At 39.6% G+C, this 26630-nt stretch overlaps 1 protein-coding gene across 4 annotated transcripts in view; it reads right to left on the bottom strand.

The window, feature by feature from the left end:
* Positions 1-1508: 1508 nt before the first annotated feature.
* The window catches only part of SYNE3 (spectrin repeat containing nuclear envelope family member 3), an 80291-nt gene continuing 55169 nt past the window's right edge, over positions 1509-26630 (bottom strand). For all 4 annotated transcript variants that reach the window (XM_071557588.1, XM_071557587.1, XM_071557590.1 and 1 more), the window contains 2 exons: positions 25448-25486; positions 1509-12364 (listed from right to left, as the gene is read on the bottom strand). In XM_071557588.1, coding sequence (XP_071413689.1) covers positions 12167-12364; positions 25448-25486 — 237 coding nt within the window. In that variant the 3' untranslated portion in view covers positions 1509-12166. The remainder of the gene's footprint in view (positions 12365-25447; positions 25487-26630) is intronic.

The raw sequence follows: 26630 nt of genomic DNA, 5'->3' as shown, positions 1-26630 counted from the left end.
CGAGCAAGGACTTTTGTGTGGATTTAATGCACAGGCATAAGGCAGAGAACTCTCTAAATGAAGAGGTTTTAAACATTCTGAAAAATCCCTGTTGACTACAAGCCAGATTCTTACTGCTGTAAATTGACTTAGTTCCAACAGATTCAATGAAGCTGCACTGATTTACTCCACTTGAGAGTCTTACCCTATTATTCTTATTTATTGAACTTGCCACCTTTTGCTGCTACAACGTAAACTTCCATCCTTGAGCAGCAGGGTTGCTATCTAAAACAGGTGTTTCTCCAGTAATATATGACTTAAGAGATTTATAAGTGCCTGGAGTATTTCACTGTCCTCTAAAAGTGTTTATAATAATTCTTGTTGACTGTCCTAACTCCCACCAATCAGCAGTGGAGTTGTTTGCAGACTGAATCTGGTCAACAAAATATTAATTCCCTATACAAGCATGAGCTTTTTGCTGGTTTCAGAAGAACCCTGATATACACAAAGCAGCCTACTTTCTGGCTCCACAGAAAATAAACTTCAAGAAGAAAAAATGCATTGCAAAGAAAAAACAAAAACCTGTAAGAACAGAAATTTCTTTTGTGCACCAGTTGTAGTCCTAATGGGAATGAACTGTCCCACCATGACAGTCTGCTGTTCCTACAGCTCTGGGTTTGTTTTACCCTGTTCTCTTCTGGGAGGGATTTGGGCTGCTGCTCTGACCTTTACATAGCTATGATCAGCTGAAGTCTCTGCATTTGTACTTTTGGGGGCTTAGCAGGACACAGCTCACAGGAAGGCACAACATCACATGGTCCAAATACTGGAGAGAAGTCAAAGATCTGGATTAAAGCTCAGTGTGTTCATAACAGGGAACCCACCCCACAGATTCACCAAAAAATTGGAGTGGTTTTCTACTTGTCCAGAAACAACTGCCTGTGGAGCCCCTTGATGTCAGGGATCCTGTCAGTCTCTGTCTCATAAAGACTCAGGAAAGAAACCAGCAGTTACCTGGATGCTAATGAGAGCTGTGCATCTGCACATATATGCTGCGGTGACTACTCTTTGGAGAAAGCAACTGTGGTTATGCTAATACACTGCTTGCTCGCTACATATGATTGGTGTTAACTCCACACTTGAGGGTCTCAAAAGAACTCCCCTTTGTCTTAGTAGGTTTGGAATTGAGAGGGACCCCACAGAGGGTGTCAGGGGCCAGGGCCATAAGAAATCATACTGAATTGTAATATGATTTAATAAATTCACATTTTCTTTGGGTCCAGTAGAATTCTATTTATATGACTGAAAGAAACACTGACATTTTCTATTAAATCTCAAAGCACTAGAGTGAAGTAGGTACATTGAGCACAGCCATCTTCCAGTTTTACCTGAGCACAGAGGCAAGCAGCAGCAAATTTTATCCTTGTTTCACTTGTTCTGGTTGTTTCTAGGTCAGTCCAAATACTCTGATGGTAAGAAAAAAGGACAGCAAAAATGTGCAACCACACCCCAGAATAATTTCAAAGTCCTTAAAAAGAAAAATGTATATGTGTTTATTTACTGCAACATCTAATACAACTATCTTTTTATTACAAAAAAGGACACATGCAATAAAATACTGATTTTATAATCTGATTCAACATAGTTCATTGGTAACTGTGGAGCATCACACAGCAGTCACAAGGCTTGGGCTTGAGTTGATGAATTTCCAGTCTCTTCATCCTACTTGCAAACAGCAAAGTCACATCATATTTTATTTGTCATTGACAGCTAAACTTTTAGAATAATGTGGCCAGATAATGGAAGGTTCCAGCTGCCCCTTAAATCCTGGATGAGCCTTGAAGAATCAGACTTTTTTAGTTGAGAAAGTATTATGCTCTAAACAAGGATGAGAAATAGACAGTATTTTTCAGGCAGAGAGCAGAAATCCTTCCATGTTATGCCACAGCTGAAGTACAAAGCAAGGGCCTCTGCTTCACAGGTGCAAAGAAGCCAAGGCTCTGAGTTACTTCAACTATTGCTCTGAAGAATGAAATCAGGCTATTTTCTCCAATATTTCAGTGCAGCTTTCTATCTTGTTCATCTGCACATGGGGCTTCAATCTATTTAATCTGGCATTTCAGCTGTGGAATAAATCCAGAATACAGAGGAGGAATCCACAGCTCAGAAAAGAACACAAAAAGTTGTCCTGAAATACTCAAAACATAGACTCTCAACAGTTAAAAGGCCCTGTTCTTCATTAGAAAAGGTCCTTGTTCTATCACAACTATTCACACATCATAGGCTCTTGTTTTTAACAAGTCCCATGAAATTTTATGGCACTATTTTTGGAATAAGGTTCTAAACACTGTGAAGAAACTACAGAATCAGGGTCCAAAATGGTATAATTTCTAACACAAATGCTCCTGACTTTCGTTGAGACTTTTAGGAAGTGTCACATAACACTGTCCAGCCTTTGAAACAATGACCTGATTTCTTGCTGTACATCTTGAGTGGCATAACACCAAGGATGACTTAGCTCTAACAATTTACATAAAAAATAAAGTCAGTCTTTTTATGCAGCTGCATTTTTATAGAATTTCATAGAGTCAATATACAGAAGCTTCCAGCTTTTTGAGCTAATTCTAGCAAATAGGAAGATATATATGAAAACAAAGAGTTCCAAAAGTACATGGAAATCTGTAGAGTAAAATATATATTTATATATAATTTCCCAACACAAGCAATAGGCAGTTTAGAAAAATATGATTGTTACAGTCTTTCTGAATCAGAAAAGAAAGGATTTAAAAAATAAGTTCAGCTTTTCACAAAGCCATATTTTTAATAAGAAAATAGACTGGTCCACATTTCCCTGAATAAGCCAGAAAGGTTAAAGAAAGGTCCAAGCAAGACAAGGAGTCTGACTTGGACTTGATATCAGCTGTGATAACATGCACATGTACAGAGACAGCTGCTTGACTCCAGTATTGTTTATCTTAGAAATGAGCCTAATTTATCACAATTGTATTTAAAAATCATAAATAACATGACAAAAGTGGAACTGGTCCCTGCAAGGCAAATAATTATATTCATACAAGCAAAAAGTGACATCAATCCAGTTATTTTCTTGTGACAGTGGTATTTTGTTAGGTATTTTGTACCTAACTGTTACATTAAACAGCACATGTATAAAGACAGATTATTATTGCAGACTCTGTTATCAGCTACCATACATAAACAAGAATAGATGTTCATGCTGTAATTGCCTCTAAGGTTTTTGTTCTACTTGAATATTAACATTTACAAGAAGCTGAGGTGGAGACCTGAACTCAAGCCAGTATTTCAACATGCAAAAGGACAGGGTTCTCAGGAAGGTTTCTGATCCTCCCCATTACTGACATTTGGAAGTGGATAGGAGCTCTGAAAAATTTTAAAACCATTCATGAGTTTCTCTTGTGAATAGCCTTTGGGTTTCCCTCTGCCCAGAGGCAGGTGATCTAACATGGGACACACTGGTGCAATTTAGATTCACATCAATAAACATCCTGTTAGGGAGGATTCAAATTTTAATTCCAGGTCACTTCTGAAAGAAAGTGGCAAAATGTACCTTAGCATTTGCTGATTTTTAAATTAAAAGCAGAAAAGAGTTTAATTGCAGAAACTTCACTCCAGGCTGTTCTTAATAACTTTTTAATATATCATTTAGAACTTATTATTAGCTCTGTTCAATGTGAGAACAAATCCCTTCATTTTGTTGTACTTTTTGTGAAATATATGGGATATTTACCCACCCTATATGAGAGTCTTAGCACATTTCTTTAAACTTTCTTCTAGCTTGAAACGAAACAAAAGCACAAAAACTGATGGAAGCAAGATTGATAGAGTGTTGGTGAAAGGATCCAAAACTGCTTATAATTCAGCCTTGTGAATTAAATTGGGCCTAAGACAGCCAGCTGCTCTGAGGAGTGAGGACAGGTCCTCTGTAGAAACACTGTACACGGGTTATATTGCCAGTAAACAACAATGTAGCTTCTGGGTCTCCTACCACTTTTCCATGTCAATGGAGAGTTGCGTCTTACAAAAGGCAATGAGAGAAAAATGCAACACCCGTGTTATTACTTGTGTAATTGCTTCACAGAGGTCCAGTACAGTCAAGTGAACACATGAGAAGAAGGTATGTTGCTGGAAAGGAAGCTCAGAGGCTGGGCAGATGGAGTGTGACTCCTTGGAATAACCCGATAAACTTAACAGAAATTAGAAGGAAAAAAAAATGGAAGGAGCCACACTGATCAAAGAGAAAACATCTGCTGAGGCAAAAATTACCATCAGAATCTTGGAGCAAGACAAAGGTGTATCTTTCACCTTCCAGTCAAGCCCATGTACAAAATGGAGGCTGACACATGCAATATTCAAATACCTTCAAGAACAGCCAGTGCTCAAGCAGTGCCTCCCAGGTTAAATTCTTATAGAGTTTGATCTGGGAAGGTGATGGGAAAATCATTCTGGGTGCTCTTTGCCCTGGAGACTGAAACCCAAACTCAGAATTTAATAAAGCTCATTAAAACATATACCTCTAAATGCTTTTGGTTTCCATTTAAGACACAATTTCTCTTAAAGACTGCACTTGAAAGTTAAATTGAAGTGGAATGTCACCTTTCTTTAGGTAGAACAGTAATTATGCTCCCCATTCCATATATACATATATATACACACACACATATATATACGTAAATATATATTTCATGGCAATGGAAAGTACTGTACAGAGGCATTCATTCATATCTGCAGTGAAACAAAGTCTGTTGTGTTCAATGCTTATTAGACTTGAAAGAAGAAATAATTTGATTTTGAAGGCTGGAGTCACCTTAGGAGAAATACCAGTTCCTAGTCCTGAATTCTAGTGCTGTTCAGGGCGGTTGGCGCTGCCCTCAGTTCCCAGCCTCTCCAAACTCACCTCTCCCTTTTAACATAAAGCTTTTGATGGCACGAAAAGGAGTTAAAATAAATGGTTTGCTATAGGGCTTGATAAATGAGTTGTGAAATCAGTTTGTTAAAAGTGACCATTTTGGTTTTCTTTTTCTTTTTTTTTTTTTTCTTTTTCTCCAGCTCAGAAAAAGGGTCTTGGCTCATTTAGGGAGTATAACAACGACACTGAAACACTCCTGGCAGCTCAAGGGCACATACCCTGGAGCACTCAGCCCCAGTCTAGCAGCACATGTGAACGCTTACACCAGCAGTGACAATGAGGATAACAGAGCTGAAACTGAAACACTGGCCCTCTGCACTGATTAAGGGGCAATTTTCTGCACTCAGTAATTGGATTACACATCAAAACCTGCTTAGAGAGGAGAAAAGGGTCTGAGAAGGCTATACAGAATGCTAATGGCAAGGCTTTCATTATTAATAAGTTTTTGTTAAGCTACACCCTCACACGCCTGTCTGCAGATGTGAATATTAAGGGCAGTCCCTGAGCCAAGATGGAAGGCACATAAAGGCAGGATGTTGCCAGGAGACTTGGAAGAGATGTCTAGCCAGGACCAGAGTCCCCTCAGATGGTGATGAAGGTTGTTTTGGCACAGGGGGTAGCAGAAACAGGCAGAGCATCTGCAGAATGAACTGCAATGGGGGGAAATTCTATTGAATTTTAATTTATTGAAACTGGACCAGATTTTTTGTTCTAGGTATTGAGGAAGAACTGCCACTGGAAACACTTAAGAGAAAGGTTACAGGAAAGATTTAGACTGTGGAAGAACTTGATCAGGAAAAGAAGCATAAAAAACTGGGATAATTTACTTTGGGAAGGAGACAAAGCCAAACCTCCTCTGCTCTCATAAAAGAAGGAAAGACAAAGCATGGCCTGGAAAAGGCAGTGCTGATCTTTCTGCTTTCTTGGATTCAACACAAAGGGGCCAAAGAAAGAAAAATCATCCACACTCATCAAACAAAACGTTTCTGATTCCAAACCCATTAAGGGGAATACCTTTTTCATAGAACTCACAGGACGAATGTGGAGTTCACTGCTGCCAGAAAGCCACTAGTGTTCACTAAGGCACTGAACAGCCTCATCCTCAAAATCCATAAGCCTAAAGGCAACACCTGACATTTACTTTCAAAGGAACAGAAAAACTCCCACTTCAGTTCTACAAAGAATTTCTAATTCCTAAGGATTGAACAGATCTTCATGACTAGCTTTCTATCTACAATAGTATTTCCTGTGCCTTTTCTGGAGTATCAGTGCCCACCACCCGCCATTAATCTGTCACTGAGGGGTTTTATTTAGCAGTTTATTCTGTATTTAATGAAAAGTCACTTCCATGTCTCAGATTCAGCTAGAGTGAATCACCCTGAGGGGAGGCTCCTTCCACAGTCAGGGACATGAAATTGAATAGTGCTAATGGCCACTGTTAAAATTTTGTCTGTCAGAGTAGGATGGCAAGCCCTTGCTCCTGCGTCATTAGTCCTGGGCTGTTCTCATTATGCCAAACCTACATGTTCCTCTCTTGCATCAAGGTATCAGGCTTCCCTTTGAAGACCTAAAGTCTCTTGCTGCTTCCACTGGGACGCTGTACCTTAACCTGTGCAGTTTCATCTTAGCCATGCTTTATTAGGAGGAAGGTGGTTAGCTCAAGATACAATTAGGTAAAATCTGGCAGTTGATGAAGCAGGTTTAGGAACAGAGGGGCCAGTTAGGTTACTGTTTGAATTGGTAATTCCTGATATATATTCCTTTTTTTCTAGATCTGCTGATAACTCTCTTGTAGACATATATTCATATTTTAAATTAGATAGACAAGAGATAATAAAAAAAATCAACTGTATGACAGTTTGTTCCATGTTGCTTTGTTGTTTGGTTTTGGTTTTTTAAATGCTACATTTGAGAATCTTTGGTTTGTTTTGTTTTACCATTGAAAAGTGTAACATGAACCCATAATTCTTAAACAGACATGTACAAGGCAAAATGCCTTTTGTCTAAAACATGCCACACAGTTACCCAACACCTACAACTAACTGTTTATATTCCAGTATAAGCAATAGATATCTTTGTTTAAAAATGGCAAAAGTAATAAGATTAGTTTCTGAATTAATCATGTTGTCTGTACCAGAAATATTATCTTTGGTATTTTAATAAACTGGTTTCTCAGTGTTGCCAAACAGTGACAGATGGATTAATACAATAAACTTGTAATGGCTCAGAGCAGGTCAGTGATCTGAGAACTGCTAAGAATATCCTCGACAGCCACCAGTGGCCCTGGAAGTGGCTGATATAGTTTTTGGGCACACATGTCTTCAGCTGCAGAGTAGCAAATGATACTGTCCAACAAGTAGTAAAGTCTCCAAAAGCAGTTTTTACAGCCAGGTGGGTACATAACCTATAACTTGAAAGACAGATTTGACACCTGGCACAGATATGGTTTTGGGCATTTTATACCACAATTTCTTGAAAGGCAAAACTATTTCTTCAGTTTCCTATGGTGGACAATTTAATTTCAGTCTGTAATCTTCAATTATTCCAAAAGGCTTTGTTTCCTCTGGGAAGCTCTGTCACACAGTAATTTTATTTCTTTTTCTGAACAAAAGAGGATTATGTATTTTCTTGTCAACACAAGTTAAAAGAATTCTTGTATATGAATTCACTCTTCAAATCTCTTCAGTGCTAATGAGGTGTGTATGCACACACATCAAAATAAAATATTCCTTCTTTAATATTGAAGAGGAGATCAGATAGAGCAAACTCCCGAGGTTCTAGAGCAACTAAAGAGAACTGTTTTTTCTGACATGCAGAGATTACCATCTGTCTGTCCTAGCAATAGCCATTTTTTGGAGACATTTCGTCTCTCTGAGGTCTTCTATTCCAATAAAAGGGATTAAGGAGAAGCATAAAGCCGTTCTAAAAGCTGTCAAAGTTATTCAGTGATCATTAGGTAGTCATATTAGTTAGGCTAGTAACTTTATTTACAACAGCACTTGGTAGAAATCATGACTGTTCTGGAGGATCAGTGCTAGCAGAGGAATATGACATTTTTAGTGTGTGTGCTTATAGCTGAATATGTTTTTCATACAGACATTTCTGAAGAGGGCATATATAAATAAAACTTAATACCACTTAAACTGCTATCTGGAATTAGAAACAGAGCTATTAATAGACGTGGCACAATAGCAATTTTCTACCTTGATGTATTGCTGTCATGAAAAATTCTGTTGAAAGCATCTGGCTTCAAAATCAATTACAATTAACAAATTAGACTTGTTTTCATGTCAAAGGTGGGGTTTGAAGTGTGCCTTTGGAGCTGTGCAGAATTCTCACTGTAATGCATGGGCAATGGAGTGCAGGATTTTGCCTTCAACACTGAAGAGTCATTAATATATGGTCAATCAAATACTGGGCCCAACAGTGCTGGCAAAAGAGCTGTGAGAGACGTGTAAGTGCTCTGCGCTGTGAACAGGCTGGGTGTCTGCCTGAGCCAGGTGCACTAACAATTTACAGCCTCAAACATATTTGATATAATTTAGAGGGTTTTAGTAGCCTTTGACAGTGGATGGATCTGGATTAGGGTAACGTAGTGCATGTCCTCAGTTTTGGATGCTTATCCGTTCCGTGCATCCCAGCTTTTCGCAAGAGAAGTCTTAAGGCAGTGGCCCCAGCCTGAACCTGAGCACACCTCGGGTCTGGATGTCAGAGATGTACGAGCTGGGGATTTTACAGGCACAAAAGTGAGAGTATAACCACCAAATCATCTGTGAGCAAAGATAAAGAACCATGCTCAAGATTTTAAGAACTGATTTTGAAACAGTATGATTTAGTTTGTGTTTTGAGGAATCTGAGCTTTGTACAGTTTCCTGGAAGCTAGACTGGCAGTTTTCATTATTCCAATTACTGACTTGATTAATATTTACATACACTTCCAGGAGTAAGTATCACAAACTTTTCAATAAAAACCCACAAGAGAATAAAAAAGAAAATAAATTTTGCATTTACATTTCAAGCATACATTTGTGATTTTTTTTTTAATTTTTTTTTTTTTTTACTTCTTTCCTTCCCAGAAAAATCTCACTCCTGCCTTGGATGGAAACATCAGTGACATTATGAAAGAGTTAAATGGTTTTCAGTGATATGAACATTAAAGTCTTGTCCTTTGCAAAGAAGTAGAAATATTCACTGCTTTTGTGAGATACTCAGATTACTTAAGCTAATGAGAATGGATCAACTGAGATTTAAAGCAAAAATTTCCAAGATTACAGACAAGGGACTTACAGAATAAGTTGATGGCAATCCCAACAGCAAAAGTGTGCTTCTAATTTGATTGTGTTCTTTTTTTTTTAAAACCTGCCACAAGACTAAAACATCAAGGTGACAATGTATTTGTTCTGCTACAATCCCTCTGTGTAGAAATTTTTTCCCTCAGTTACAAACCCCTGTGGTGTCAAATGCATTTGTGAACCCATACTAATCACCCAGATCAGAAAGGCTGGGCAGAAAGAAACGTCATGTGAAATTTTGTGCTTTCCGAGAAAAAAATTTTCTATCTCCCTACTGATTTTCACTTGCAGCTTTATTACTCCTCATTAGTTTTATTTTCTCACTGGTATTTTACTTTCATCACCTGGATCAGCTCAGCAAAACCCAGAGAAGTGCAATGTAGCTATGTGACAGAAAAGTGTGTGCACACCTACACGTATTCACAACCACACAGAGCCGGTTTTGTTACTGCCCTTCTTCCCCCACACTTCTTTTCTACTGGGGGATTTAATTTGAAATGGAGATGTGTGTGATGATTAGCACCTTTTGGGGCAGCCACAGGGGTTTCTTCTCTAAGGGCTGACAGCAATTTTTAGAGGAACATTGTTGGAATGTGCATGACACTTGCCCAGATAGTCAGAGAGGGGGAGGTATGTCCCCTGCCATCAGAAGGAACAGTTGCAAAGAAAGAATTAATTTGCCCCATTCTCTGACAAATTAAAGCTTCTCTACACCTGGCTCTTTTGCAAAATAAATCATTGGTCTTCCTTTGCTTTGCAGTGTGAATGTCTTATTGCTCAGCATACATCTACTCTCCTCACCTTTCTGTTTCCAGTCCCCCTCTGCCTGCTCCAAGAGCTCTTCTGCTACCTCCTGACAGTCAGATTTAAATCCTCATCAGCTCAGCTTGTCCTCACGCTGCCCGTTCACTCTGACTGATTACCTTCTCCATCCCTGCTCTCTCTCCGTTAACTTCCACTCTCCTTTATGCTTTTAACAGAATTTTGGCATTTTAATCCAACACTAGCAAACCCAGTGTAGTCAGAAGCATTATTGGGAACACAGTGACAGGGTCCTGGTGGTGAGAGAGTCTCCTCAGAACCTTAGCAGAGTCCTTGTTACTTGCCCCATTTTAAATCTTACTGAAGAAAAGCTGTTTAATATGCAACAGTACCAATACTGTAGCAGGGAGAGGGAACAAAAAAAAGATTCTGAGATTTTTCTTTCATAGAGCCTATATTCTTGTCCTCTGACTCCATTTTTAGGCTTCATAAATTGTTGCACACCTCTCTTCTCTGTTTAGCTGCTCCTCTTTCACACTGCCTGTTCTCCCTCATTCTCTGGCTATAATGAGCTCCTTGCTGCTCCACCTCCCTATTTTACCCAAGTTTTGTTCTTCAGCAAAATTTTGATGGGTTTGTTAAGTAAGTGACTTCTTCCTTCAATCTCTCAGCTACTACATAATTTACTTGCACAACAGATTTTATATTATTTTGGACCTTATTTGGAAAACAACACTGAATATCCCATACTGATGCTCAGAAGACAAGTCCCTGCTGCAACATAGCCAGGAGGCTGTTAATTTTTTTTTTGTTATTACTACTGTGGCTGAAAACATGAAACAATAAGGGATAGCTCTCGGAAATGGCACAAATTTTCAGAAATTACCTTTTCTTCCATCAACCAGCTAGGTAAAACATCACTAAGAATGGCTTCATCACAGTAAAGTGAGAATGGCTTTTACATTAAAAGGCAATGTTAAAATATACATTCAAAAATTTGAAAAATCAGGCATAAGGTTAGGTAAATAAATGACAAGTTGTCATAATTTTAGAGTTTAGACTATATAGAAATCTATGCTTCACTTTCTTTAATACAATCAGTTTACATAATTTCAATAAACCATTAATATAAAAACATTCTAGAGACTGAATCACGTTTCCAGGGTGGTATTATTAAAGTACTTCTGACTTTTGCTTCACTGACATTGAGCCAGGCTGCATCCCACTGTTCAGGCTTTATGATCTGTTACCAAATGCCTCTTTATAAATTAAAAACACCCAACAAACCAAACCACAAAACCCCACAAACAACAAAAAAACTCTATTTCTTTTTATAGACAAGATTGCTAATACAAGTTTTTGTTCAGTGCTCACAAATTTGTTCAGAAAATTATGACCTGATTTTAAAAGTTCTCTTGGTAAAGAGAAGCTAAAAAAATATATTCTTCTTCCCCCAGCTTTCTTCCTACTGTATTCTACCTTTCCTGATTCAGGTGGGCTGAAGAACACAGTAATTGGAAAAGAAATCTGGTAAAAAATGATAACAAGAGGAGGTCCACCCCCACTCCTACTGAAGTCACTAGAAAGATTTCCATTAGTTTCTCTAATCCCTGTATCCAGATACTGCAAAAACAGCTCAGGATTTCAAATAGAATAGTCCAAGTCTTCCTTGGGCTGAATGTCAACCATGTATTCAAACATGATTCTACTGTGCCTGCTCTCCAGTTTGCACTGTGGTGCATGCCCTCATGTTCCCATACTTTCTGTGACTTCAGTTGTAAACAACAAGAATCTGATTTTAAAAATCTCCCAAAAACCCACAACAAAACCATCCTTCAGTATTGCTTGCCGAAAGATGGCAGAAACAGAAACATTGCAGATTATCCTTAAAACAGTGGATGAGTGGATGATGGTTGTTAGTCTGACCACAGATATGCATTTATACATATATGTACATACACACACATACACAATCTCTATATACATATTATAAATACAATAATAAAATATTGTAAAAATATTAATTTTGCTCAAATACCTGACTAAATTGGACTAATCTTATGTTTCACTTACGTGAGCTACCCAGTTGACATGATGGCCTTGTTAGAAGCTCTAGAATCTACAATAGTTGCAATTGTTAAAAACAAAGTCTGTATTTCTGACAGTCACCTTGTGCCATGCCAAGAAGTTAGGTTGGGGGTGGGCTCTCGTATCTCAGCATCAACTTGAAGGACCGAGCAAAGTTGTTGGCCAGTGTGCAGCTGTGGGTCTCTTCTGCCAGGGGCAGGAGGAAGGCCAGGAGCAGGAGGAGCAAGAGGAGTAGTTGCAAAGGCAGTGCTGCCCAGCACACTCGATGTAGGTATGAGCACACGCCTCTGGAGCGCTTCTGAAAGACATAAACCAAGGAGCAACTCAGAGGAATAAAACACTGGGGATGTCCATTTCAAATACACCAAACTCCCATGTAGAGGGTCAGAATCACCCATTTCCCTGTCCAGGGTTGGCAGCCTGGGTTCTTGGCATGCTGAAGCTGACTGAGGCTGGTAGTTATAAATTATGTCTTTTAGGAAAAAAATTCACTATCTTCAAGAATTCACTGTGGCAAACCATTGTCTTCTAGAAGGAAAACATTGCTGACCTTCTAGAAAAAAACAATTGCCTCGAAGTCCTTTTTCCAATTACAACGTGGTGGTTACAAATGCTCAAGCCCAAGCTGCTGCCTGGTTCCTTCCCAGCCAGCATACAATACAGAAGGTCTGCTGTAGTTATTGTCCAGTCAGTAAAATGAGAATGCTGATGCCTGGAAGAGAGGAGTCAGCCTTCTGCTCTCTGTCAGCAGAAAGGAGCTTCTTTGTAAGCTCATTCAGCTCATAGTCATGTGCTGCAAAGTGCTTTGGATTGTGGCTTTGGAATCTACATGGCTGGAGGTCAGAAAAAGGCCTGGCAGTGCAGCCTGTTTTAGTATCTCTTATACCTTACAAGGCTCATCTTAAAATTTTATATGATGCAAAAGAATGAGAGAAACACAACACTGAGAGGGAAGAAGATATTAAAGTCACATCTATTGCTGTGCACCCATGGGAGGGACACAACAAAGAAGTCCCATTACACTTCCCTGTATGCTGGTGCAAATCTGGAGTAGCTCAGGTCATCTCATGAACCTATTCTAGATTGGCATGACCAGGAGAGAACATATTTGGGGCTACAGAAATCAGAAAAAATTAATTAAGGAGGGAGATTTCCACTGGCAGGATTCCTGGGTAACTCCTGTCAGTGAGCTGCACTGCATGAGCTTCCCTCCTAAAAAAAAGGTCAAGTCAACTATCTGTAAGGGAATCCTGAAGAAGAGGGCCCAATAACCCATTCATTTCACTAAACAAGGAATTAAACTCTGACCATAAATGCAGCCCTTAATGCAGCTACATTAGGTAACTGCCTGCATCACAAGCATCAGCACAAAACACCTACTAAAGTGGGACCCACATTTTCCACAAAAGGAAGTGAATCTGTTGTGTTCAAGGCAAAGTCAGTGCTGCAGCAAAACTAGGGCTTCTGGCCCCTTTGGGATGCTTAGCAGGCAATGCTTTTGTCCCACTACAGCACCACTATGGATAGTCTATGGGAAACATCAGCAGAGAAGATAAGGAGAAGATTGATGATAGAGAAATGTAATTATGCCTTTTGCTATTTTAATGATCTCTTCCCCTGCTTTCTAAATTACTCAGTGCCTTTTAGCGCTATATAAATGCTTACAGAACTAATTATGAAGGCAAATATATAGCTGCAGTTACACACCATGAGACAGTTGTGCTGCAAAGTCATTCTGTTGTAGTTGGTTTGCTTCCATTATATCAAACTGCCAATGAGATTTAATTATTGTGTCAGGCAGATGTAGGAGCAGCAGAGCAACAGCTGCTGGTTCTATCATTTCTGGCCTGTGGTATTTGGGTTCTAATTTGCTCCCTGAGGCCAGTGAAAGCTCATGTGCCCAACACTGGAACTGTTAGTGGGTAATGTGTACACGCCAGGGTGTCAGTGGGACTGACTTTGAGCACCACTGGGCAAGTTTCCTGGGTACATTGATCATTTACCCACAAAATCAAAGCCTCATCGACCTGTCTCACAGGAGTCATCTCCTACTTTGCCCTGTTCTGTAAGTACCAGGCATAAGTAGCAAGACTTTCCCTCCTCTAGTCCTGGAGTCCAGACCTGACATCCTTCATGTTCCCTGGATTTCATCAGCCTATGGGCAAAACCTGCAGAGCTTCTTTGTTTATAGTCTACACTGAATCCATTATGCACAAGGGCAGCAGCCACAACTCTTGGTCCAACCTGTCTGGGCTTTTCTCTGCAATGCCATGAAACAGCCACTCCTTGGTGCAATCAGAGTAAACCACTGGACTGTCACTGACAGCTCTGTTTTCACTGACCATTTCTCATTCTTAACTCTTCATTGCATTCATAATATACAGCAATATAACAAATACATCTATCATAGTGCCTCATCTATAAGGAAAAAGACCCTTTCCAGGCTCCAGAAGCCACAAACAAGTTTGTTTGTACATATTATCAGGTGTAGTTCTGTTGGTGGAAGATCAGATTTGAGTTACCTCTGCTTTGGGACAATTCAAACCATGCTCTCAGTTCTATCACTAAGGCACAAGTAAGTCTTAATGCTGATGTTGTTAAAGGGTAGTATCCTGTGACTGCCTGTTCAGTAGTTCATTATGACTGGAAATCTCAAAAATATTCTCACTAATTCAAAGTGGAAATTAGAAGCCCACCTCTCACTGACACAGTTATGAGGAGTGCCAGTCTTCCTAGTAGCACCTAAAACTTTTGTTTTACTGCTGTCAATCCTTTAGCATTGGTTTTGAAAGCTACTTTAATCTGAAACTATTATTTAGTTGCCAGACCAACTGCAACAACTCTCTTCCCAGTTATCTCTTTCTAGCTATGAACAGGTGGGAAATGTAGGCTTTTCCAGCTATGCCTTGTCTCTGTTCCTGCCACAGCCCAGAGAGCAGATGTCTTATGGTTGCTCAGGTCTGTCACTGGTTTCCTATGATGACCACATGTCAATTAGTCGTAACATTTTTCCTACCCCAATTCTTTTACCAGTCCAGCATTTGATCCACAGCAGGTCACTGACTCTGTCTTGATTTCTATAGAAAAGATGATTAATGCAATTCTAAGAAATGGGATGAGATTGAAACGTTATTTAAGTGCCTTGCTTTAGATATACAGGAAGGATCTGTAAAATACTATTACTTTTCACAGCTCATCCTCCGGAAAGAATTTATGTGAAATGGCTTTATTAACAAGCAATTTTTTTGCTCTGCTTGGAGCTTTCTGCAGACCCTAGCATTAGAAAAGCCTGTAGAGGGACATTTACCTCGGGACAGAACTTCAGAGGAGGAGAAATATTTTGTCTTCATCTGCTGCTTCCCACCTGCTTGCTGGGCTTATAGGCATTTGTGTTTGATGAATTTTTGTCTTTGATACCCAGCTCCTCTGTTTTGTTTGACCACTCAGCAAGGTCAGAATCTTGTATTTCTGACTCCATTTGTTGTCATGGGAATGACTCAGTTATCACAAATATGGTATTATGATGTCTCTGCAGGACTGAAAATGAGGCACATAGGAGCTGTGAGGGTTTGGTGCTTTCAGCAAATTTGCAATGATAAACCCTTAATATATAAGGGCCCCAACCTACATAAACTGAAATGCATAGGAGATTTATCATCAACTACAGTGTCTGCAGCAGGATTATGCACAGAGACAACTAAATATAGCCAGTATTGGGAACTACTTGTCCATCGAGTTCTGCAGATACCTTACAAATGGATTCATTACTTATATACCCAGGTTGTTGTGTCATGAAACCTACACTAGTTCTTGCTTTGTGCTTGCTGGAACAATTGGCAATACCTTTTTGTTGTAGTACTACAACTGATGCTAAAGGATAAAACATTTTGAAGGAGACACAGTGAATTTTAATAGGACAGATGATAAGTTGGAAAAAGCAGGATAGATTTGGGGCACTGACTCCCTCTTTGAGTGTGAAAAAAGCAGCACTTCAATTTTTCTTAGTTAAGGTATTTTTTTAGGTCATTGACATGAGAGATCTTTCAGGCTTTGGTGACCTGAGACTATGGCCCCAACAGGAAATTCAGGAAGCCAAGGTTCAAACCGCTACTCTCCTGGGCTCAAAGTGATCAGGGTCCTGGAATCAGGACCACACTCTCAACCCTTTAGCACATCATTCTGGGTAAGTATAGGCCAGTTTAACACAGTTCTACCTTTGCAAAAGACTGTTTGAATATTTAATTTCCATATGAGAGCAACACAGAACCACAACTCTTGCTAGACAGTGGAACTTCCCTTCCCCAATCACTCCAGCTACTGGCATCAGTACAGTTACTACCCAGCACCCACAGTGCCTGCAGTGCATGTGTCCAATCTAGGCTCTATGAAATATGCTGAAATAAAATCTTCCTCTGAGAAAAACTGGCAAAGCTCCAGTGAAGTCAACAGAACTTTAATTTCCACCATCTTAGAATAACAGCTGGAATACCTGGGTACTGAGCCAAAGTGTCAGAGACATTTTTGAAACACACATGGAAAAGGAATAGGTTGGCATTTAAAAAGAAAATATACTTTTAAGGTTCACCATCAAGAATAAATGTCCTCCCCCTTCGCCATCAAAATATCAGGACAAGCAAGGACTGTCAAGGGGTGGAGGGCTGTGTTTTGTGTAATGCTAAATGCATGCTTGTTACCAAATGAACTGCACTGGCTGTGAACATTCACATTTGTACTTGATTCATGTTGGGCCATTTGAATGACAAGCATCGGTTTAGATCTAGAGAGTCCTCAGAACTTAAATCTGTTTGCAGTTAATAACTCCTTACCAAACGCACCGTGAAAAATCAGTTGGATGGGAAACAGCAGAAAAGCACTTTAGAACTTGCTACATAATATTCCTGTGTAAGTTGCTGAAGTGTTTTACTAAAAATCAGTGCTCTCTCTGGTTTGCTATTGACCAGGTTCCAGGGTATAAGAAAACACACAGTTAATCTAGCTATTTGAGGGAGCCGAGCAATATAGCATCTTATACCAAGCTCATTAGTGGGGTTTTGCTGCTGCTTATATGTCACCAGCGTGCCTGACAAAAATCATACCTGCACCATTGAATCAGTGATCCAGCAGAGAAAAAAATATTTAGTCTGGATTTATTCCTCTGACCTCAGAGCATTTCCTGAGAAATGCACTGCCACCTGAAAACTCCTTCTCTCCCCAGGGATAGAGACTAATGCCCTAGTGTCCTACAGACACCAACAGCCATTCCACTTCTTGCCAGTGCTGTATCCTAGTCCAAGTATCCTCTGTTCTACAGAAATAGGCACAGATGATTAGATACTAAGGCAAGCATAGTTTCCCCTTATTATTCTCAGCCTTCAGCTACTTCCAGCTCAGGTAGTTTCCTCAGCCTGATGCAGATCATTCATCTATTTAAGACTCAGGGAATCTTTCTTCCAGATATTTGCCCAGTTTTCCCTTGAACCTACACAAAGTCCTCAATATTCTTTATCAAGGGGTTCCAAAGTCAACCAGCTGGCATGAAGAACACGTCTCCTGTGTTAGCTTTGATCCTGGCCCCTATTTCTTTCTTCTGGAAGAGATGGAGAGTCAACCCCCATCAACACTTTCTGCACCATTCATGATAAGGCGAAACCCCGAATTAAATGCTTAGGCAAGATGAATTCAGGCATACCTCCACAGTGGGAAGCTTGCAACATATTGGGCTTAAACTGTATCAATAGGGACAGAGGAAGTATTTCTTCAAAGGAAGAATAAGTAGGCCTTCGAAAGGATCACCTACATAAGTACGGATTCTACCACTTCATTATTCCTCTGAGAATAAACAGAGCTGCCAGGAATGCTGAAACAACGCTTGCCATACATTCCTTTCCTCCTGAATAGGAGTGCGCCATCATCAAGGACCATCACTTTTTTTGGAGAAGCAATTGCCTTATCAGTGGTGGTTTGCCTCCGAGAAGCTTTGTGCTTCTGCCGCTTCAGATCCCACTGTGTACTTACTCAGTTGTTATTCACAGAGTCAACAAGAAGAGATCAGTTCCAGGGAGATCACAGGATGCTCTCTCAAACCAATGTAAATTGGAGTTTTACCTCAGTGCAAGATAGTTTGCAGCTGGGCTGCTCAACAGTTCTCAACTCCCAGCCATGAGTGTCCCTCTCTAAGATAAACAACATAATTCAAATCACAGCTGGTCTTTTCAAAAGGGAAATAATTTTGGGGAGTCGGGTATTTCTGTCATCACAGAACTGAGCATCCAACATGCTCTTGGGTAAAGGTAATCCCATAAACCACAGCTGGAACTAAGAGATGAATTCTGTTGATCAGGGGTTATGTGGCCTCTGCAAAAGGCTGTATTTTCCTAACTGTAAACACTTTCCAGGTTAGGCCACCAACAGTGAGGAAGGAGTAAGGAGGGCCGGGGCCCCACTGAGTCTTGTGCTTATCATTCTCCATCTCATAAAGAGCTACCAGAATGAATGTGAAGGGAGGCTAACTGTGGTCATACAAGCAATTTTAGCTCTGACATTTTCTATCTTCAGATTGCTTGACTTTGCAACCTTAATGTTCCTTTCAGTTCTGAAGAGCATAAGCCTGTGTACGTAAATAAGTAAGTATACAGTCAAATTAAAGACTTTATTTTCTTACTTAGGGGAGATTCTGAAGTCCCTCAACACGGCTGGATGATAAGATAGAATCTCTAATGAAAGTTTCATTTAAAATAAACAGAAAATGAGGAAGAGTCAGCAGTTTGTACCTATGGTTTCAGCAGTCACATACAACAGATACTTCAAAATTTCTGCTGCAAAGTCACTTAAAACTAAGTACTGTGCCATATGCTACTGTGACACAAGCATTATAAAGGTTAGCTTCTGTGTGCATATACAGTATGACACGTTTTTAGGAGCGTGTCACAGGACAAGAGTTACAGCCTGATCTGTTACAGTAACACTGATTTTTATAATTCTACAAATGTAAGCAATCAGAAAAAGTCCCTGGCTTGGTCCCATCTTCAGCACATAAATACTTGTTGAGTTTAACTCCAGCCACCAACTAAATACCACAGAGCCACTTACTCTGCCCCCTTTCCTCACTCAGAGAAAATGGGAGGAGAATTGGGAAAAAAGGTAAAACTTGTGGGTTGGGATAAGAACAATTCATTAATATAAATAAAAACCCAATAATAATAGTAATATAATTTTAATGAAAAGGAAGACAACGAAAACAAAAATAAAACCCGAAAAAGACAAGTGATGCACAACACAGTTGCTTGCTGCATGCTGACTGATGCCCAGCCTGTGCCCCACTACTGATTCCTCCCAGCCAACTCACCCATTTTAGATACTGAGAATGGCACTCTATGGTATGGAATATCCCTTTATGTTATGGAATATCCCTTTGCAATATCTCTATTTGCAAAATGCTCAGACGGGTAAGAGGGTTTTAAACCAGTTGTACTAATTTTGGCTGGGATAGTTAAAAGGGCAGCTTGTATGGGGCTATGTTCTGCATTTGTGCTGAAAACAGAATTGATAAAACTCCCATGTTTTAGTTCTCACTAGGCAGTGTGTGCACAGAGCCAAGACCTTTGCTGCCTCTCACTCCACCCCATCAGCAAGTGGGCTGGGGATGCACAAGGAGTTGGGAGGGGACATAGCTGGGACAGCTCACCCCAGCTGACCAATGGTATGGATATTTCATACAACAGAACTTTGTGCTCAGCAGTAAAAATCGGGGAGGGAGTTTTGCTAGGTCTGCCCTTGCCCTGTTTGGGCATGAGTTTGCTGGTGATGGGTTTTTTTCGTCTCACTTGTTTTACTTTGTTTTGTTTTGTTTCCTTCTTTTACTTATTAAACTGCCTTTATCTCAAGGCACAAATTTTCTCACTTTTACCTTTCCAGTTCTCCCCCACCCCATTACAAGGCCAGAAGTGAGAGGCTGAAGTGCTCATTGAATTTAATCAAATTCACTTAAAAACACAGGAATATTCCACCGGTTTTTAATATACTCATAAGCAATACAATTTGTCCCAATAAATATACCACACAGAATCACAGAATATGCTGAGCTGGAAGGGACCCACAAGGATCACTGAGTCCAATCCTTAGCCCTGCACAGGACCCTCTTCAAGAGTCACACCATGTGCCCAAGAGTACCATCCAAATGCTTCTTGAACTCTGTCAGGCTTGGTGCTGTGCCCACTCAACTGGACAGCCTGTTCCAGTGTCCAATCACCCTTTGAGTGAAGAATTTCTTTCTGACATCCAACTTAAACCTTCCCTGACACAACTTCAGGCCATTCCCTCAAGTCCTCCCAGGGTTCACCACAGCAAAGAGAGACCAGTGCCTGCCCCTTCGCTTCCCCTCACGAGTAAGTGCAATGAGGTCTCCCCTCAGTTTCCTCTTCTCCAGGATGAATAGACCAAGTGACCTCAGCTGCTCCTCATACAGCTTCCCCTCAAGGCCTTTCACCATTGTCATTGCCCTCCTTTGGATGCTTCCTAATAACTTAGTATCTTTCTTATATTACAAGAAACTGCACACAATATTCAAGGTGAGGCCACCCCATTGCGGAGCAGAACAGGACAATCCCCTCCCTCAGACTGGCTGGCAATGCTGTGCCCGATGCCCCCCAGGACAGGGTTGGCCCTCCTGGCTGCCAGGGCACTGATGACTCACATTCAACTTGCCATCAAACAGGACACTCCCAGGTCCCTTTCCACAGCACTGCTGTATGTTTAAGAGCAGTGCTGTACCACTTTTAGAAGGAGAGTTAGCAGCAGCTACTAGCTGGATGGCATTTTAGTGTACCTGAAATTTAGTAGGAGATTTCAGTGTTCTACAATTACTCAGGAAGGCAGAGAAGTAAAACAACTTCTCCCAATTTCTAACTTCCATTCATCCTTGCAAGTTGAAATAAACTAATTAAAATAAGCATAGAAAGAAAAAAAACTGAAACAAAGACAAAATGTTCCGGAAATTGTCGAAGTTACTGACATCACAAGTTGGTTTATCATGTCAATAATGTATGTTTTCAGCAGCTTTATCAGTTACTTCTCTTGAGTCAAGATCAAACTTTCCTTAAATTTCAGCAGTCACTATACATAATTTGAATATTATTTGAATTTTATTTAAACTATTAAAATACGTGATGCCTTACTTTGAAAAACTAATAGGCATACAATTTGATGTAATGATTAGGAGAGTTTTTCTTACCCTGCTTTTGACAGGGGTGTTAAAAACATTTTTCAGGTAGGTGTTGAAAACTGAGTGTATTCTGCTACCGCTCAAGAAATATCTCTCTCTCTCTCTCTCATTTACCCTTAAGTTAGGAGGTAAAATTATATCTAGTGAGAAAACCATTCTGAGCTATCTCCTTGGTGAAAATCTGAAAATAATTCACAACACAGCAGGCTATGAAAGGACACATCTCTTCAAATGAAGTAGGGATCACCAACCACATGCCTAGCTAATACCACATGAACATGAAAGAAAGTAAGAACCAGGTGTCCTAGGAAGCCAGAAGTTTTTACCACTGTGCACCAGCACTAGTATAGAGAGAAAACATTGGCAAGGCACAGACGTGGCAGGACCAGACAAAAACCAAAGAGCCTCTGATTTTTAACATTTGGAAATACTGTAACGTGAATTGGTAAACAACTGAAAGCTACAGGAATAAGAGCAGACAGGCAGGGAGTCTCACAGGTGCAGTAACATGAAGGGAAGCTTGTGAGCCTTCTGGAAAAGGAAAGGGGATGCTGCTGCCTGGCTTGGCATACTCAGCAGTGGGTCAGTCAGCAAGAGGAAGTCAGGATTTTCAGGGATTTTTTTCTCTTGACTAAGTTTCCTTTCTGAAAAAACATCACTGTTGAGAGAAAATAAGTCTATCTGCTAACTTTCAACACTAAAATGTCCTTTGTCCTGTGTTTAGGTCATGATATAATTCCTAAAACAGGTAAGCCCAGGCTTAGAGGCACAGTGATTAAGAAACCCGAGAAACTGGAGAGATATTATATCTACCTATGAAAGAGGTACAGAAAAATGAGGGCAAGATACATTTTAATGTCTTTTTCATTTAAACAAGAATTTAATTGAATAGAAGACTTCAAGTGGCTAGCAGGACTTCAGGAAAACAAATGGGCCACACACTTTCAACAGAGAGGCACCACTAACACAGGCACTAGCACATAGTGCTGTGCTCTTCTATAGTGTGACTTTCCGCCATGAGGAACTCCTGTCATATCTGCATTTGGGCAGAGCAGAGCACATTACTGTTTTCTTCCTGGCAAGCTATGGCAGCTTTTGCTTTGCACAGTTTCCTGAATGACTGCATTAATTTGATTGACTCCAGATCAATGGTGTCTCTAAACAAGATTAAATTACATGTTCCTTCTGTCTGTATGTTATAGGAGATTACTCTTAGCAGAATCTCAAAGGAAGCAATTAGCTGACCACTGATGTAATGAATTCTAATTATTTTGTTTGTACAAACAATAAAGCCAGATCGTTTGTTTAGCAAGGAAGCGTAATTACTCCAAGTACTAGAGAAAATAAATCAAACAGTGCTACCTAGACCTGTAAATAATGAGCCTTTGACTTCCTATTTATGCTAAGAATGCTTGTGGAATATTTTCAGGTAGCTAGGAGCCAATCCTTGAAAGTAGCATTTATCATAGTTATTATTGAGCATTTGCTTGATTATGTTCCTGAGTGTGCTAGGTACCCTGCAGAAATAGCCATCTACATTGCCCTGTCACTGGCACCTGCTAAAAATTCACTGCAGCCAGTGCAATTTCCTGCAAATGTTTTTTGTTAATCAACAAGAAGTTGCTCACATCGCAATCGTTAGTCTATACTGCTCCTAAGGGCACCAGTGGCTGGGGGCATGTCCTCAGCAATGGATGAATGATCAGAAAAAAAGCACATTACTACACATGGAGCAGGCTCTATCCTGCCCAACATTTGGCCATGTAGGCTAGAAATGGAATAAAATTAGAAGGCAATGGAATGAGACTGGCTGCAGCTGGGTCTTCTCCTTCTCCAGACTGATCTGCTGCTGCTGCAAAATATTCACAGCTCAAACAGGAGAGATGAGCAGAGTCACTGCAAAAAACAGAGATCAGTCCAAAAATATCTGAAATTCTGCCACTTCCACTGGTATTGTCTGGCTCAAAAGCATGAGGGAACTAAGAAACTAGAGACAACCTGATACTATTGCACGCAAACTCATTGGATGTTGCAAACACAGTGATGCAGCCCCCAAACGTATGTACTTCCTGCAGATAGTAACTCCGAGATCAGCCATTCTCTTAGGGCAGTTGGTTTCCTTCACCATGGCTTTGAAAGGATATTCATGCACACAAAAATATTTTGTTTAAACTTTCTTTCATTTCTAGCCACATTTTAAGTGTTACAGTGAATTGTAAAGCAACAAATTCTGCAGTTGGGTTGCTTTTCCTCTTCTCTTAGACCAAACAGTGATGCACCCAAAAGGAATCAACATTATTTCTGGCTCTCTTAAGTGGTGCTCAGCAGTCTTATGGTAACACAGGCTCACATCCTGATAAAACCCCTAGCCTGAATAAAAAAACCCAAACAAACCTTGGAATCTCATGGTAGTGACACTGTTTAAACATAGAATGAAAGCTCTGAAGTCAGCAAAATCTCCCTGAAGTGAGCAGGGTATAAGTTACCCCATCTGTACAGGCTGAAGGGAAACTGCAAATCACTTGGTGCAATGGGAGCCATTTCCCTCATGCTTATGAGGTATTTCAGTTCTTCATTCCTTCCCACCCTGAGCTGTTTCTCTTTGTTTGTGTTCAGTAGCTATTAAAAACTAATAGAATGTGGTTTTGTGCTCTTGCTGTGGGACTAATTGACAAACATTTGCTGCCTGCTATTATGTTATTCCAGAGTCCTTGAAAATTAACTGAAGACTTTAGTCTAATTGGGAGAATTTAAAAATTAATAAATACCATATACCTCAAGGTAGGTGGTGCAGATGAATTAAAAAATGCCATCTGTCTGTAGGGGAGATATGCTTATGTCTCAACCTTTTGCTTTGTTTTTCACTGCCAACAATTTGACACAATTAAATAATATGAAAACAGAGAATTCCTTGGTTAGTCTTCCAGAATATCCTTTTAGGCCTCTTCTAAGGAAAAGCAGCACTACTCAATGTTTGGCTGCCTCTACACCAAGTATTAAACTGTCATGTTGTTTTTCCAGCCTGACAAGTTCTGGTGACCTTACTGGATGAAACAATCAATGCTGAGCCAGACGGGCAAGAACAGAAACTCTTTGGGGGTTTTCAGGAAGGCTGAACTGAGGCCAAAACTATTCAGAAAATGTGTGAAAACTTCCTTAAAACTGGTCAGTATTTTGCTAGGGGAAAAAAATATTGTAGATGCTACTCCATATTTGAATATAAGAGGAATATCTCATCAAAATGAGGAAAGTCTTGATTTCTGGCCATACTAGAAGTGCACTGTACTGCACTCTTTAAATATTGGTCTCTTCTAAAGAGGTCTCACAACAGAGAAATCGAGGATTTGGTTTAGCTTAAAGTGACTATGTGATTGTGTTCTTGCAACACATTATTCATCCAATCTGCTTTATGTTGAGCAAATAAAGCCTTACTCTATTCCTTCTGAAAACAAATGGAAAGTGAGGTGACAGTACAAAGTAGAACCTAACAGAATGTATAAACTAAGCAAAGTGTGACAGAGAGAAAAGACTCAGTTTAACACTGCACTGATCAAGAGAAGAACTTGCTGACTTTATGAAAATGGGATCAGAAGCGCTGCTTGGTTTAATAAGAAATTGGCAGCACTTTGTTTCCTTTAAGTTTCTCCTTATCATCTCCTGTATAGCTTCTGTTTCTTACGTTACCACTGTGAAAAGAAAATCCTTCACAGGAAGAATTCTGCTGCTTAGAATAAGTATTACTCTAACAACATTAGACAAACCAATCTTCAATTTCACTGGTTTTCTGCATTTTAAAGAAGATGGGCTGAATGATCCAAAGCATTTTTTTTCATAATAGTCTAAAGAATTAGAAGTTCCATTTTCAAAATTATTTTAGGCACTTAACCCTTAAATCATTTAGAGAGACATTTTGATTCTTCCTTAGTCTCTTTTGAAAAATTAATTAAATTCATATACCATAAAGATATGTAAAACTGAGTTCCCTTCCTCTTCCAGGAGATGGATATTTAGCTTCTAGAGATACATTAAGCATAGATCAAGAGTAAGAACTCTGTAATATCTTTCTTTTAAAACAGAGAAAATAAACATCTTCTTTAAGAGTGCCTCTTTGATATGTCTGATCAAACATTTTATTAGCTTAATGATGGGAAACTGTCATACCTTTATGAATCTGTCTGGTTCTTCCCAAGATCCAGGACTCTGTTTAAAAGGAAAAAAAAAAGGAATAGAAAAATAAGCATGAACTTAAGATCCCAGTGGAGCTTACAAATGAGTATTTACCTCACAGGGAATGTTTCAAATTCATGGTAACCTAGATTCAGTGAAACATCAGGAGATTTTTTAATGAGCTTTTTAACACACCTTAGGCAGAAAGATGACATGTTTTTAGGTTCTTGACTATTTGAATCAGATGAGTAGTTCTCTGAGCAATTGCTTTGACTTTACTGACACCTATTGACTATACTTATACTTACAGGAGGTTTCAGTTTAACAAAGTGTAAGCCATTACAATCAACGGCAAACAATTCTTAGAAATATACTCTTTATTGCTAGAAGTCGTGCTTACCTTCCATGCACTTTGAGGGATTTCTGCTATAAATAAGTTTTGGATTTGAAAACAAGGTTTCCCAAGGCAGAAAATTTTCAAATGCCTCAAATTTTAGGTGTTTGAGTTCAGATACCTTCCAAATCACTTGCATACAGAAAGGACCAAATGCAAACCTGTAAATTCTAATCCTCTGATTATGGTAGCCTGAAGTTGAGCACAAAATGTGAGTAGTTAATCCAGAAAAATATTAATTCATAATTATATATGTTTATGCTAAGAACATGGGAATATCTTTAGCATGCCCTGGAATACCTTATATATGGGTATGAATTCTGCTGTCCTTAGCATTTCTTGTATATATAACAACCAGGTAACTTCTCTACTCATTTGGTTCTTGCATTAAAATAACTCCTCTTTATTTCATTCTAAATCATTAGCCCATAAAGACAGTTTCAAAAAGGACTAGGTCCTTCTGTGCACAGTTACTTTGAGTCAGTTACTATTCTGATCACTCTGTCTCACAGCAGGAGACACAAATAATGAACAGTGAATGTATTCTTACTGCAGGAACTGTCAAAACAAAAAAATCAAAGGAGAATGTTGTGTGGAGAAAGGGCAAAAAATTAGAAATCCATGTGCCTAGAACTGGGCATATATGCAAACCATTAGCACACACAAACATCTGTCAGTCCCACACTTCATGCTTCTTTGACAACAGCTAGCTGTCATTCTCTTTAAACCTTCCATTTTGAGAAATATTCTGAGCATTGCTTACAAAGGGAAAAAGATAGCACA

Source organism: Pithys albifrons, chromosome 6 (genome assembly GCF_047495875.1).
Source record: "Pithys albifrons albifrons isolate INPA30051 chromosome 6, PitAlb_v1, whole genome shotgun sequence".
Lineage (NCBI taxonomy): Eukaryota > Metazoa > Chordata > Aves > Passeriformes > Thamnophilidae > Pithys > Pithys albifrons.
Note: the sequence above shows the minus strand (reverse complement) of the source record. Positions and strands in the feature narration are given on the sequence as shown.